The following is a 13,034-nucleotide window of genomic DNA, read 5'->3' on the forward strand; positions in this document are numbered from 1 at the left end:
TTCTACTATTGCTTAGTAGGTCCCACAATTTTCTTCCCTACAGAAACTGGAAAGTCTGAACTGCCTCATACTGAATGGTAAGGAAGAAAATGGAATGACTGGTTGCAACAAGATACCTAAGCACTGTTCAATTTTAAGATATATTCCCTGGAGTCTTAATACACAAAAGTTACCACTAAGTCTGCAAATGCTATTTTTCAGTGAGCTTTTTTCTCTGTGCATGTCACAAATTTTCTGCTGTTCTGAAACTTTCTACATGCTGTCTTCAGTTTCTTCACAAGCTTTTGAATTATGTCTAGTACCTTGTGGCTGATAGCATGCCTGTCTTTCTCTGAAAGAATGTTGTGAGATTATCCACACCTTTAAAAGAAAGGCAGTTCTGTCTTTTAACCAATATTTTACTCACTTAGCAAAAGATTAAATAGAAAATTTAGGCTGAGTCAAGTCAGCATGTGAAAAGTATTATAGCTATTCAGCATGCTGATGATTTCATGATAAGTACCTGTGTGCCTTTTTTCACCCACAGTACATACAAAGCAGCTGCTGTAGTAATCAAATTTCAAATATTTGCCTTTTTTACAGAGCATGGATATGAGCAGTAACTATCAAGTAGCACTTTACCGCATGGTAAATCCGCACTCAAGCTTGCCTTGTTTGAGCCTACAGTCAATCATTGTAATGAGTGAAGTAATATTTCCCTTTGCAGAAGCCATCCTAGTTAAAAGCACATAATCAACTCGATGTTCAATAACTGCTTAAAATGATTACTTGTAGTGCTTTTTAAGTAGTTTTATCAGGCTTATGTGTGTGCCTGTATCTGGCAGACTTCCTGCTGGTCTTCCTCATATTCCCCCTTGTAGCTGCAACATTTGCTATTTACCACAGCTCTGGGATTGTAGCTTACTTTGGGAGATAAGCCTGAAGGGTTACAGGCTGTTCAGGAAAGATGGATTGGGAAGGCAAGTAGGAGGGCTTGTATGTTGTGAAAAGGAGTGCCTTGGGTATGTGGAGCTTTACCTTGGGACAGTTGTTGAGCCCGTGGAGAGCAAGGACACAAGGACAGATCAGTGTGGTCGATGTTACAGATGTGTCTGCAACCAAATCACCTGATCAGGAAGAGGAAGGTAAAGCCTTCTTTGGGCACTGTGCCCCTAGAAGCTCTCCTGCAGTTGGGAGACCTTACTCCCAGGTGATGGAATTACGTCAAAGTTTTTTCTCTTATTCTAGAACTACTTGGAAAACCTGATCCCAGAAGCGGGTATTTTTCAAAATTTACTTTGGGCTAAGTGAGATATTTGAATCGAATGTGAACCAATTCTGTCTCCTGCTGCCACCTTCTGCAAACAGAGCTTGGAGAGTTCGGGATGACAAGGTGGGGAGATCCTAGCAGGTCCATTTGGACTGGTCACCGCTTAGGACCTTGCTGTGAATGGGCGTTCCGGTGCTTTTCCAAACCTTCCTGCCCTGACCCTTTTAGGTTTCCCGTACCCTTACCCTGGAAAAGCATCGCGCACACCGTCCTGGCTGCAAGAGGGACCAGGGAAGGCTCCCCCTCCTCGCCTCCGCCTGGCTCTCTGATCTCGCCGAGGGCGAGTCGCTCTTGCCCGAGGTGAGGTGAGACCGGGCGGGGCAACCGGGCTCCGGCTGCAGGTAGGGAGGGAGGGAGAGGCCGGGCCGGCCGTCCCGCCCCTGGGGCACAGCCCGCCTCACCCGGTTATGTCACCCGTGCTCAAAACAAAGTTAGGAAAGTGTTTTCAGCCTTTCCGCGGTCTCGCTTCCAGCCCGGGGAGCGCCGGCCGGGCCGGCGGGAGGTGAGTCGGGGCCGGGGGAGGCGGGCCAGGGGACGGCGAGGTCCGTGCCCGGCCGGACCGTGCTCCCGGGGGGAGACACCCGCGGCCGCCGCTCCTGCGGGGAGAGCCCCGGTGTCCCGAGCGAGCCCCGCCGTGCGCAAGCCGCGCTTCCTGCGCGGGGTCCGCGGGCCCGGCAGGCGGCACGGAACGCGCTCCCTCCCCGAGGGCAGGGTGGCGGCGGCGGGGGGCACTGCCCTTGCCCTTCCCTGGGCTCGCTGCCAGGCGGGGAGGTGGCGGGAGGAGGTGGGAAGCGGCCCCCAGCCAGGCTGGAGCAGCCCCGCGGTGCCGCAGTGCCGTCGGCGGCGAACGCCGCACCGATGGGGCCGCTCCCGCCGCGGGGCCACAGCTCGGGGCCGGGGCTGCGGCTGCCGGGACTCCTCCCACAGGCGGAATGTTTCCCAAAGGTGGTGCCCGAAAGGGCCGGGGAGTCGTCGTGCCTCGTGTAGCAGCTCCGTGCCGAGGCTGACAGACGCTGTCGGGGAGAAATCCCTGCGTGGCCCCGCCACCTCAGGGGCTGCCCCGCTGGTTTTCGCTTCCCTGCAGACACAGAAGACAATTGAGTTTGTCGCTGCCTTGAGGCCAGCCAGGTGCTTGTTGAGGAAGGCAGTGCTGTTCTTGGTGGTTGTCGAAAGGATTCCTGTGTCCCCCTGCAATAGTTTGGTGTCACTCTTACTCTGCTGTAGCACTTATGTGATCTCTGATTTAGTTTTCTGTCTTTCGTGATCCTGAAGGCTTATGATGACTGTAAATGACAGTTATAAAAGAACTGTACTGCTACCAGGATGATAGATTTCTTAATACATACCAGTAGAATGACTGCATGTAGTGAAACGTGGGTAGTGTCACAATTGGGAGAATGGTGAAATCCCCCTGGAACACTTTGGCTAATTTAATGCACTCTTCTATTTTCTTAGTTGCAACTTTGTGGTTTTCAACAGTAGTTTTCAGCTTAGTTTCACTTTTCTTTTTAGAATATGTGAATTATTCTGATGCATGGGTAAAAATTTATTGGTTTTCTGTGGGTTGTTCTTCTAAGAACTCTTAGGTCCCCATATTTGAGCTTCAGTAATTGTGCAGATCAAAAGGGAACCATTACACCCAAAAGTACAAGAGTGAAAATTAAATGTTGGTCTTCTCTAAACTAGATTCTCATCTTTCATGAAATCAAGAAAAGAAATCAAGAGTCAGAGTCTGAGGTACAGAAAGGCAGATTCATTTCTATAAATGGATTAAGTAGCAAACAAGATTTGGGCAGTTAATAGTTTACAGTCTCATGGTCTGCCAGCTCTCAGAGACTCAAGTTCTCTGCTGCTGAAATGAATGAGATATGTTTGGCTCCTTGTGAACTATCTCTGCCCCCTCCTTTCCTCTTATCTAGTGGTGGACTAGAACAAGTAGCAGAAATAAATGCACTTAAGAGCATCACTCTACAAGCTTTGTTTGTGGTTTCTTCAGACCACAGGATGAATGTGCTGTTTCTAACAAGTCTCTCTTTTCCTCCCATTTCTGTTCACTGACAAATGATATCACATCATAATTTTTTTAGGTGGGTAAATGGTGGATAAATGGAGGAGTAAAGAATATAGTAGTATGCCCTGATTTCCTCTCCACTGCTTGCTAATTTGCAGTCTAAATATATATGAACATATAATCCCAACGTGTAAATTGGTAGTGACACATCTATAGGGTTTTATTTCTCCTGTTGAAAAGTGCAGATTTAGTCAGTTCAAGTTAAACTTGATGTAAAAACATTATTGATTCCACTGTTCATGACCTAATCCGTGCAGAAGTACCAGGATGTCTGTGTCTGAAGCTGGGTTTAAAGATTTTTGGATCTGTCTTATTCCTCAGTTTCACAGAGGGGGTGTCAAGGAAAGTGAAGGATCTTGCTGGGAACTTCCATTAATTGAAGAGCAGCATAAATGAAGTCAAGGATCCTCACAGTTGTAAAGAAAACTTTCTGAGTAATTGGCTCACAGAGAAAGTGGAAGTTGTATCTCTATTCAAAAACAATAGTGAATTAAAATCCAGTTAAGAATTTGTGGTGATGCATTTTCAGTTGTTTGCATAGCAAGACGTTTTTTGTAGAACTGAACAGGATGAAGTACACCAAGCCTTCTAATCAAACATAGATAAGTAGATTTGTTTATATGTGTTTCCAAGGCCTTGGGAGTGAGCTTTGCAGAGCAGATAGGATGAAGGTTATCTTGTTCTGCATATAGGAAAATATGACTCTTTTAGTATCGTGTTTTACCATTACTTTTTGCAGTGGAAAAACAATGGACTAGCAAATTAAATATTCCTGTGCTCCACTGACATGCTCTTGCCCCGTAGAGCTTGTCCTGCTGACTCAGGTGAAGGTGTTTTCCCAGGGTAAGTTCGTAGTTTTAGAAATTCTGAAGGTTTTGAAGACAAAAATTCGTGCCAACCGGCTTCAAACCAAGGGCCAAATGACTAAGGAAACACTTAGAATATGTCTCTCTCTCTTCTAGTGGAATCTGCCTTAACTTGGTCCTCCAAGGTCCATGGTGGAGTAGACTGAAATTTTCGACTAATGTTTTTTCCATGAAAAATTAATTCCTGTTTGAAGAGAATATTTAATTTGCATGTCAAAATCCTTTAACTCAGGTTAAAGATGTAACATTTGTTGAAAAACTAGAAATAGAGAGTGTATTTTAGACTTCAAGCCAAGTTGTTGTTAGTTTTCAGGCAGATAAAAGGTCTTGGTTTTTTTTCAGACGCTACATTTTTAGCAAGGACTTTTGGAGGAGGCAGAATATTTCAAGGTTTTTTTTTTTTTTTTTGTGAAAATGGTGTACTTTAAAGATGTTCTTGTCAACCTGATTTCACCAGCTGAAAGTAGCTCCATTTAGCAGTGAGTCATTAGGAAAACTTGAAAGATAAGACAATTAAAAGGAGTATATACACTATTTAACATTTTTTTCCAGATCTTTACTTCAGGGGAAGGGGATTTCCATTGCAAGTAATTTGTCTACAAATGGAACAGCCCATGTGAATTGGCAATATCTCCTGCCAGAACGTCATGTTACACCACTTACTAATATAATGCTGTTATCAATATAGTTAATCACATTTAATTTCAGTACTTGGAACAATGCAGCACAATAAATTGTGCTTAGAGGCATTTTCCAACATAAATGCCTGTGATTCTTTGCAGTCAGATGGACTCAGCTCAGTTTTGACTTCACTACATTTAGAATGTGTTGCATATGTTGTAAGATGGTCCTTCCTAACAACAGTTTTTACATCCCCGAATAAAAAAAAAAAATATGTTTTAGAAATCAGTCAAAATAACAGTAGAATAGTTCTAGGTAGATCTGATACAAGTTCTGTAAGTGCCAGTGTCTGTCCAGTTTACATGCTGACATCTATAAAACCTCATGCTGCAGCCATAAATGTTAGCCAGAGTTTTAGCCCAAAATAATAACTGGCCAAGATGCATTTGTATACAGTAAAGATTTATTGGCAATTTAGAGACGTAAAGACAGACTTAGTGAGGAGAGCACCCACTCAGATTCTCATGCATATTTGTACCACCATCCTGCTCAGGTATTGTGTAGGTCAAGGGTTTCTGAAGATACAAGGTTCTTGGAACCAGCAGGCAGGCCAGGAACAAGGGGCAGGGGGAAGAGTTCTTCTTGTAATCAATTTTCTTGAATAATGCAAAAAAGAGCAGAAGGAGAGACAGGAGACAACAGGTCTTAACCCTGCAGAGACTACAGGCGGGGTGCTCTCAGTTCTGACGATATCTTGTGATTATTCTGCAACTGTGATTTCCATGATGATTACTGCCCATAAGTTCAGTGGCCCTCTATAAGAAGTTTGCATTTCCAGGCAGCTCTTAGCTTTTGACTTCTTAAATACATTAAAAAGGAAGCATCCAAAGCAACGAAGCAAGAGGAAAAGATGTATTTCTGCTAAAATCATTACCTAGAGTAGCTTTACTTCTCAAGGCAGAACTTAGCAGGCCCATTTTAACTTCATCCTGCCTTTTTAGTATGCACCCCTAAGAGCTGCTTAGATTTAGGCAATAAATATCCTGTTAGTTGTTTTTCATTAGTGTTTTCACATTTAAGAGCAGGATGGGGACTAAATGAATATGCCTGCTTACTTTGGGCATCTGAATTTTAATACATAATAAGTTTTATTTACTACTTCCATAGAGGCCAGCAAGAAGCCATCCAGGAGATCTTTTGTCTTCCTCTTCCTCTGGGGTAGCTGGCCTTCAGGAGAAGAAAATTTTTTGACAAGCCCAGTGAAAACTAGTTGCTTGGATGCAAATGTTAAAAATAAAAGTCTAATGAAGACATGTTCACCAGTCAGAGTCGCAAAATTCTTCACCACAGTGCGCAGAACTGACATTGTTTTTTTCCCAGCATATGTATTTGTGGATTCATGTAGGGACAAATGCCCAGTGGGGAGTAAGTAAGTGGTCTGTGTCCAAAGTCTTTGGCTATCTGTTTTGGAATCCTCAGTGCTTAATCACTTCAAGCATATTTTCTGTTTTTCTTCTGTTTCACAGTTAATATCGTTGAGACACTGCTTCAAATATATAATCTGGATTTTTATCCTTCTTCTTTAGCTTTAAGGTTTGTTTTGGTTTTTTTTTTCCTTAACCAGTAATCTTCCAAAAAGGAGAAATTTCATTTATATGACATTGATGTATGTATTACACGCAATATCTTCTCCCACGTCTTTTTCCTCCTTGACTTCTTCTGAGCTCCCTTACTTTGAAATAAATTTGAAGTAATTTTATAGACTCTTAAAACCTTGTTGTGGTATAAATGAAGCTTTAAGCTTGCAGAGAGCAAAGCAGGTGATTCTAATGGTTCCCTTAATCTTTGAAAGTTAATCAGGTCTGGCTGGAGAGTATCTGTTAAGACTGAATCTGAACAGTCTGTTGAGACAGATTCTAAATGGAATTTGGTTCTCTCACACAAATCTACTTACACGAAAGGAATTTCTATATGACTTAGTTTTTCGTTTTACAGGCCAGTGGATGTAGGATTCCTCTGTTGTCTTTGCTACTTCTCTGAAATGATTTGCATGACCCATTTGTTCCAGACTATCTTCTTGTGGTCCCCCCTCATAGGAACTCTAGCCTGCCTTAGATCTCTCCCTCCAGAGTTACACTCCCCATGCCCACTCCATGGTGTACAATCTCCTAAGAGGAAGAGTCTTGAGAGATCGTGGACATCATGAGAGAAATTAATTCAGGCTGTGTGGAAGAGGCTTTGATGATACCTTTCATCACAAGATTTTCTTACTTGCTCGTTTTCACTTGAAAAGCGGAAACTGGAGGAATGAATGTCCCCTTCTTTTCATCCGGTCGTGTCTAGGTGTCCATATGGTTAGGCCAAGCTTTGTAATGTTTTCATGAGAGCTTAAAGGTTAATTGTCTAAGTGATAGTTGAGAAAAACAGGTGTTTTCTTGAGCACACAACCTTGTATCTCTGTTAGTTGTTTTAAGAGCGGGACCTGAATTTTTACATTGGATGGTCACGGAATCTTTTTTTAAATGGGTAGAGCTAACACTGGATCTAGTAATCTTTCTCAGGAGCGATCTCCTCTGCCATTATTTGCAGATTTGTATTTGGTCTGCTCTTCCATGATGGCAGAACTGCACTGCCCTTGCAGCCGGGGGTTCAGTGCTCCACCTTCTTTATCCTTGGGTGGGTTTTCCAGCTTGTCTGGCATGTTTGCGTCTTGTGGATTGTATTATGTGCACAGGGACTGTTTTTCTCCAGTCCTGTACCTAGAAAATTTCATATACTTGAGCTTGGTTATTGTGCTCTCTTTGGTCTTAGCAGTCGTTCCTGTAATTCTCTGTAGGTCCTGCTTTTATTGAGTCTTCCTTGATGGACCACTTGGCCTTAATTGAATTAAATAAACTATAACTTTCCAGTTTAAATTGGAAGGATTCTACAAGAGAGTTCACTGTCTAACTGGACAAATACTTGTTCAAAAGCAGGGAAGAGCAATGGCAAACAGAATGACTTCCTTGTGGTGAAGCATCTTAGTTTTAGGAGCTTTTCAGCACAGTGCTGAAAGATAACCAACATTGACATTCAGTTATTTCTGAAGAGGTGCCTGTTCATGCGTCAGACATGCTACACTGCAGCTGTGGGTTATTTTAAAAAAGATTATTTGGTTGTAGGAAATAAATATTTCTTGTAGAAAAAGCATGCAATCTATTTTTTGTTTTGTAGTGTAAGACGTAAGTGCTCTCTCATAACAGTGTTTTGGATAAATCTAAGGTGACCTTGGTATTAAGTAAGCTTACTATATTTTTCAGCTGATGATATGTTTTGGAGTGTGCTGCAGAAAATTTGTACCTGTAGAGACACATGCCAAGACAAATATTTCACTGAAACCTAAAAACTGAAGGGATATGAGGGCAGGCAAAACAGCTCTTTAGGTTTTTAACTATCACAGTTAGGGAGAATGAGGTTGTCACACATCATGACTTGTGAAATCTGTGGCTCAGCATTGCTCTGTACTTCTGAAGTTTGGTGATTTGCAATAGACCTGACTGGAAATTATGAAAATGCCTTTTGGAATATTAACAGTGACCTGCCTTTTGCAGGCCCGTCAAAAATTTACCTCATGATTAATGAACAGAAACCTCCTAAATCACCCATCCTTGTTTAGTATTTGGAACTATGCTTGTTTGCATGAGGTCATGATATGACCTATTTTGCATTGTGAAGTGTGTTTGTAACTAAAAGAATGGAAATCAAAGGTCGTAATAGAATTGATTTTGTAAGCCATTCATTTTCTAAAGGAGATAGATGAGTGAATGGAACTGGCTATGTTATTTGAAACTGGCCTTGAGGTAATTACTGAGTGCTGATTCAACCATGTGGGACAAATTGTAGTTTTAATCTGTCGTGTTATTACCAGCATTTGCAAAGTATCAGGACACTGTAGGAATTATGATGAACTTTATCAGCTTTAGAAGCTGCCATAAGGATTAAGAGTTTTTGCAGGTGCTCTAATTTAATTTTCTGCTGTACTGAAGACACTTGCTGTGTAGCAAGTTTTTATGATATCTGCAAAAGGTGGGGCAACTTATAAAAAGGCAAGCCTCTCATGATGCATGTGATTTCATTTTGTGGTATGGAAGTATTTAGAAAGCATGGTGATGTTTGCTGTCTGCAAACAGCTTTATCAAAGTGCCTTTTCGTTCCTCCATTTTTAATCGGTTTCTGTTTTTCTGTTCTTTCACTTTCAATGGGCTATCTATTCCTTGCATAGTTTTTCTGTTTTTCCTAAGGAAGTCTAATGGACTGTGCAGAGGCAGGCACTAGCAGCACTTACTATTTTGACTAGCTTGCCCTGTTCCTGAAGTCGTGGCCTTCTGAGAAGTTGCTGGAAAAAACCCAACAAAACAACCCAAAAAACCTCCCCAAAAACCCCAACAAAACACAAAAAACCCCAAACCAACCCAACCAACCAAACAAAAACCCCTCAAACAAAACAAACCAATGCATTTTAAATCTGGGCCAGATCTTGTCAAGACTGTCTTTAAACTGTGCTTGTCCCGTTGGTTTTTTGGTGTTTTAAAACCTGTTTTTAAGTTAGTGTCATTGCTAAGTTGAAACTGAGGGCTGGTTTGTTGCCTCATAGATGGGTGTCAGCCAGGAGCGAGCTGCATTGGAGTAATGGAGGTTCAGGTGTGTAAAGGCAGTATGAAAGGACAATTTTATCCAGACTATTACACCAGTGTGGTTTGATTGTGGCTTTCCATCTGATCCACTTGTGGGTGGCTATATATAGCGAGAGCAAAGATTCATCTGGGTCATATACTGTTTTTAAGACTGTTGTTGGAAATGCTGTGGAAGGGATTAAGAAACAGGGCAATTATGGAGTGACTTTTCCTTTGTGTATCTTCCCAATTGCTGAATGTTGGTCAGACTTTCTGGGCTAGAAATTTTCCTGATAAGAGAAAGAGATTACAGCTGTTCAGGCAGCTGTAATAGGCAAAAGCCCCCTGTTATGTGTGACCAGAATTCCCCATGACAGCATTTTCTAGCCTTGTTAGTTGTCCAGGGCTGCTGGCACAGGTACTCTGGCAGGCTTTGGTGCCTCTAGGGTGTGGAGTGTGGCTTGCCCCAGCAGAGAGGTCCTGGGGTTTATTAGGCATCCCTGGCAGCTGTGCATTAAAATTCAAGCAAGACCCATTCTGAGGGAGGAGTGTCTTAAGGTGACATGATTCTGGGTTTAGACATCCCTTGGGTTCTCTCAGAATGTTTTTTCTTCTCCTGCTTGTAATGCTGCTTAGGAAGATTCTGACAGGTTCTTTGGCCATGTAGCCAAAGTTATTTCAGTTTTGGAAAGTATTAGAACAGTCCTGGGATGATTAGAGTTGTGAAAGAGAGGAAAATTACATATGTTTGCAAATTTTTGTCACATGGTTTGAGGGGCTGGGTTATTTTCTCACAAAAATCTTAGTTTGATTTGAAGTCAGTGGCCTGTTTGCAGTATAAATTTATACTTACATGCAATGTGGGAAGTCCACCTGCCTGGCACATGGCTATTAGAGAAATCACTTTGTCATGGGAAGCTGTGTGAGTTCTGTGAAGTTCTTAGAAGATGCTGAGTTCCAAGAGTTCCAGATTTGAGCTTAAGCAGAGAGTAAAATAGTCTGAGTTGCTCTGTCTGTGTGATCAGAGCCTTTAAGAGGCTGCACAGACAAGCCTAAGGTCTTACTTTCTCATATTCTACCTTCACATCCTTGCAGTGCTGAGGTCTTTGCTCTGAAGACAACATAAGTTCCACATTTAATCAATTTTCATTGATCTCTGTGGAGTTGTTCCAGGTTGTGCCAGTCATACTGGATCAAAATTAGGCTATATTCTCTTATATTAGTCAAACGCCTTACAAAATCCTTTGTTCTGTTAAAAATTTTCAGACAAATTTGTGCCCACTTTAGGTAGACCTACTTAGGTAAGAACTACACATTGAAGACAAATGTATGAAGTCAAGTTGTAGTGACTTTAAATTACTCTTGCTGTTACTTGTATTTCTTGTGTTCTCTTGTTTGTGTTGATTGATTGTCTGTATTTCTTGTCAAACTGGCTGACTTTGGTTTGAGATTCCCTTTCAGAGCTAGTTTTGTCTTCTCCTTCCCTCAGACTCCACTTCCTTGCTCATCATCCCGTTTGCAATGTCTTTAGTGCAGCCCATCAAGGGTAGGAATTTTCAAAAAGTTTTTCTTCTTCTAAACTTTGGTGCCTAATGAAAGAGATGGTTGCTAAGAGATTGTGACAAGCATCATTAAGAGGGTCTGATTTGCTTTTTTCCTTAATTTTTTCCATGTGCAGGCTTCAGATCAGAATTTATGGATAAATGGAACAGCAGCATCCCAGGATATTCCTGAGCTGAGATTGTAACCATGGACAGAATAAAAGGAGACTGTGCCAGTCCTGTGCAGCCAGGAGATGCGGAGAGGAGCAGGACTGGAGAACAAGACCCAGAACTAACTGTGTTGGGAAAAGCACAAGAGTTCTTTCAGATCTGTGATCTGGAAGGCAAAGGCTTCGTCACTCGCCAAGACATGCAGGTAAAACAAAATTGGTTATGTGAAATACACAATGAGAGAAGCTTCTAAAGCCCTTAATGAGTTGGGACTGATTAATTGAGAGTAAAAAATGTTAACACCCTCCTCATGACTTTAAAGAGATAAGTGGGATTAAAAATAATATTTTTGAAGTCTTACATAACACTTGCACATTTTCTCACAGAGAAAGCAACAAAAAAGTGAAAAATCAAAGTAAATTAAATTTAAAAAGATGCCCCAGGAATTCAATTCTATTCTTGTTGAAAAACATTGCAACACCATTAAATTAATTATTTTGCAATTTGCCACAGTGTCAGGAGTGTATTCAGTTGGACAATTTATCCTTTTTTTTTTCAGCAAAATTGTGTAAATAAAGTCTATTACTGTGGCTTCCCTGTCAGACAATGGTGAACCCTTAGCTGGATCATATATGTGTAGGAAGTATAGAGGAACAGTATTTTTAGCATTATTCAGTGTTGGCAGCGATCTTAGGAAATTGTGCTTAATTTGTTTTACGGCCCAAAATCAGATTTGCTGAATATGCTGATGAGGAAAAGCAGCTATATATAACAAAAGCTTTTGAAAATGTGACTGTGGCAGATTGCAAAAGTAGTAAGATGATTTGAACCAGTATGTGGCAGAAAACAGGAATGTACTCATGCTTGACGTGCAAATCATAATTTGTGTTAATCCATTTCTACTTCAGTACTTATGGATCAAACAGAATTGGGGAACAGGATCAAAACAAATTCATCATGATCTACTACTAAAGAAAGCATCCAACAGAAAATTTAGAAACTTTCCCTATCATCAGAAACAAAGATGTCTGTATGTATGAAAACACAGTTGAAACAACTTTAACTACCTATTCTGGAAAAGCAAAAACCTCCTAAGTAAACTTCTTGGTTTGGTGGCTCTCAAGAGCTTTCTTTGCAGTTGTGTTGCTGAGTTTTCTGATGATTTTGTTAATTATACAAAGTTGAATAAAGAGAGGAATGTGGATGCTTGTTCTGCTGTAGGCTTTGCCAATCTACATTATCTCACTGAAGTAACTGAATGCAAAAAACCAAATATATTGTCAGTGGTAGTTTTTGGTAAATCCGAAGCCACAGAGAGTTTAATAGATTACAGTTTGACAGTCTTTCTAAAAACTGAATGGCATATATTTTTTCCTGATGGAAAACCCATATAATTATATGTGTGTCTGCATATATAAAAAGTTTAATACCTGTTTCTGCAAGGAATGTAAAATTATTTGTTTCTGTTTGATTCTAGGTTTAGTGCTGCTACATTAATACTTCAGGTTCTAGAACAGATGTTGCAAAAGATGCAGTAGAAACAGGGTTGCAAATAACTAATAAAGTTCTATTTCATTCTTCTATTTCATCAAGAGTGTTTACTATATCTGAAAACTTTGTCTTTGTATGTAAGTTCTTTAATAATGTGCTCATGACATTTGAGATGGTGTTTCTTTATACTTGATTTTATTTTCTGCATTTTTCATGATCTCTCCCTATAAGAAAAGCATAAATCAATAAAATAAATAATTTTTTCCTTAAAATGTACTAAGTGTTGATCACTTTTGCATTGTGCTGTTTGGT

The 13,034-nt window shown here is 41.0% G+C and overlaps 1 protein-coding gene across 2 annotated transcripts in view; it reads left to right on the forward strand.

The window, feature by feature from the left end:
* Positions 1–1,706: 1,706 nt before the first annotated feature.
* The window catches only part of CRACR2A (calcium release activated channel regulator 2A), a 55,566-nt gene continuing 44,238 nt past the window's right edge, over positions 1,707–13,034 (forward strand). For both annotated transcript variants that reach the window (XR_010746083.1, XM_066341049.1), the window contains exons 1-2: positions 1,707–1,811; positions 11,198–11,436. Coding sequence is in view for 1 of the 2 variants with exons in the window: in XM_066341049.1 (XP_066197146.1) it covers positions 11,269–11,436 (168 nt within the window). In the remaining variant the exon portion in view is untranslated. The remainder of the gene's footprint in view (positions 1,812–11,197; positions 11,437–13,034) is intronic.

This window comes from Sylvia atricapilla, chromosome 2 (assembly GCF_009819655.1).
Source record: "Sylvia atricapilla isolate bSylAtr1 chromosome 2, bSylAtr1.pri, whole genome shotgun sequence".
Lineage (NCBI taxonomy): Eukaryota > Metazoa > Chordata > Aves > Passeriformes > Sylviidae > Sylvia > Sylvia atricapilla.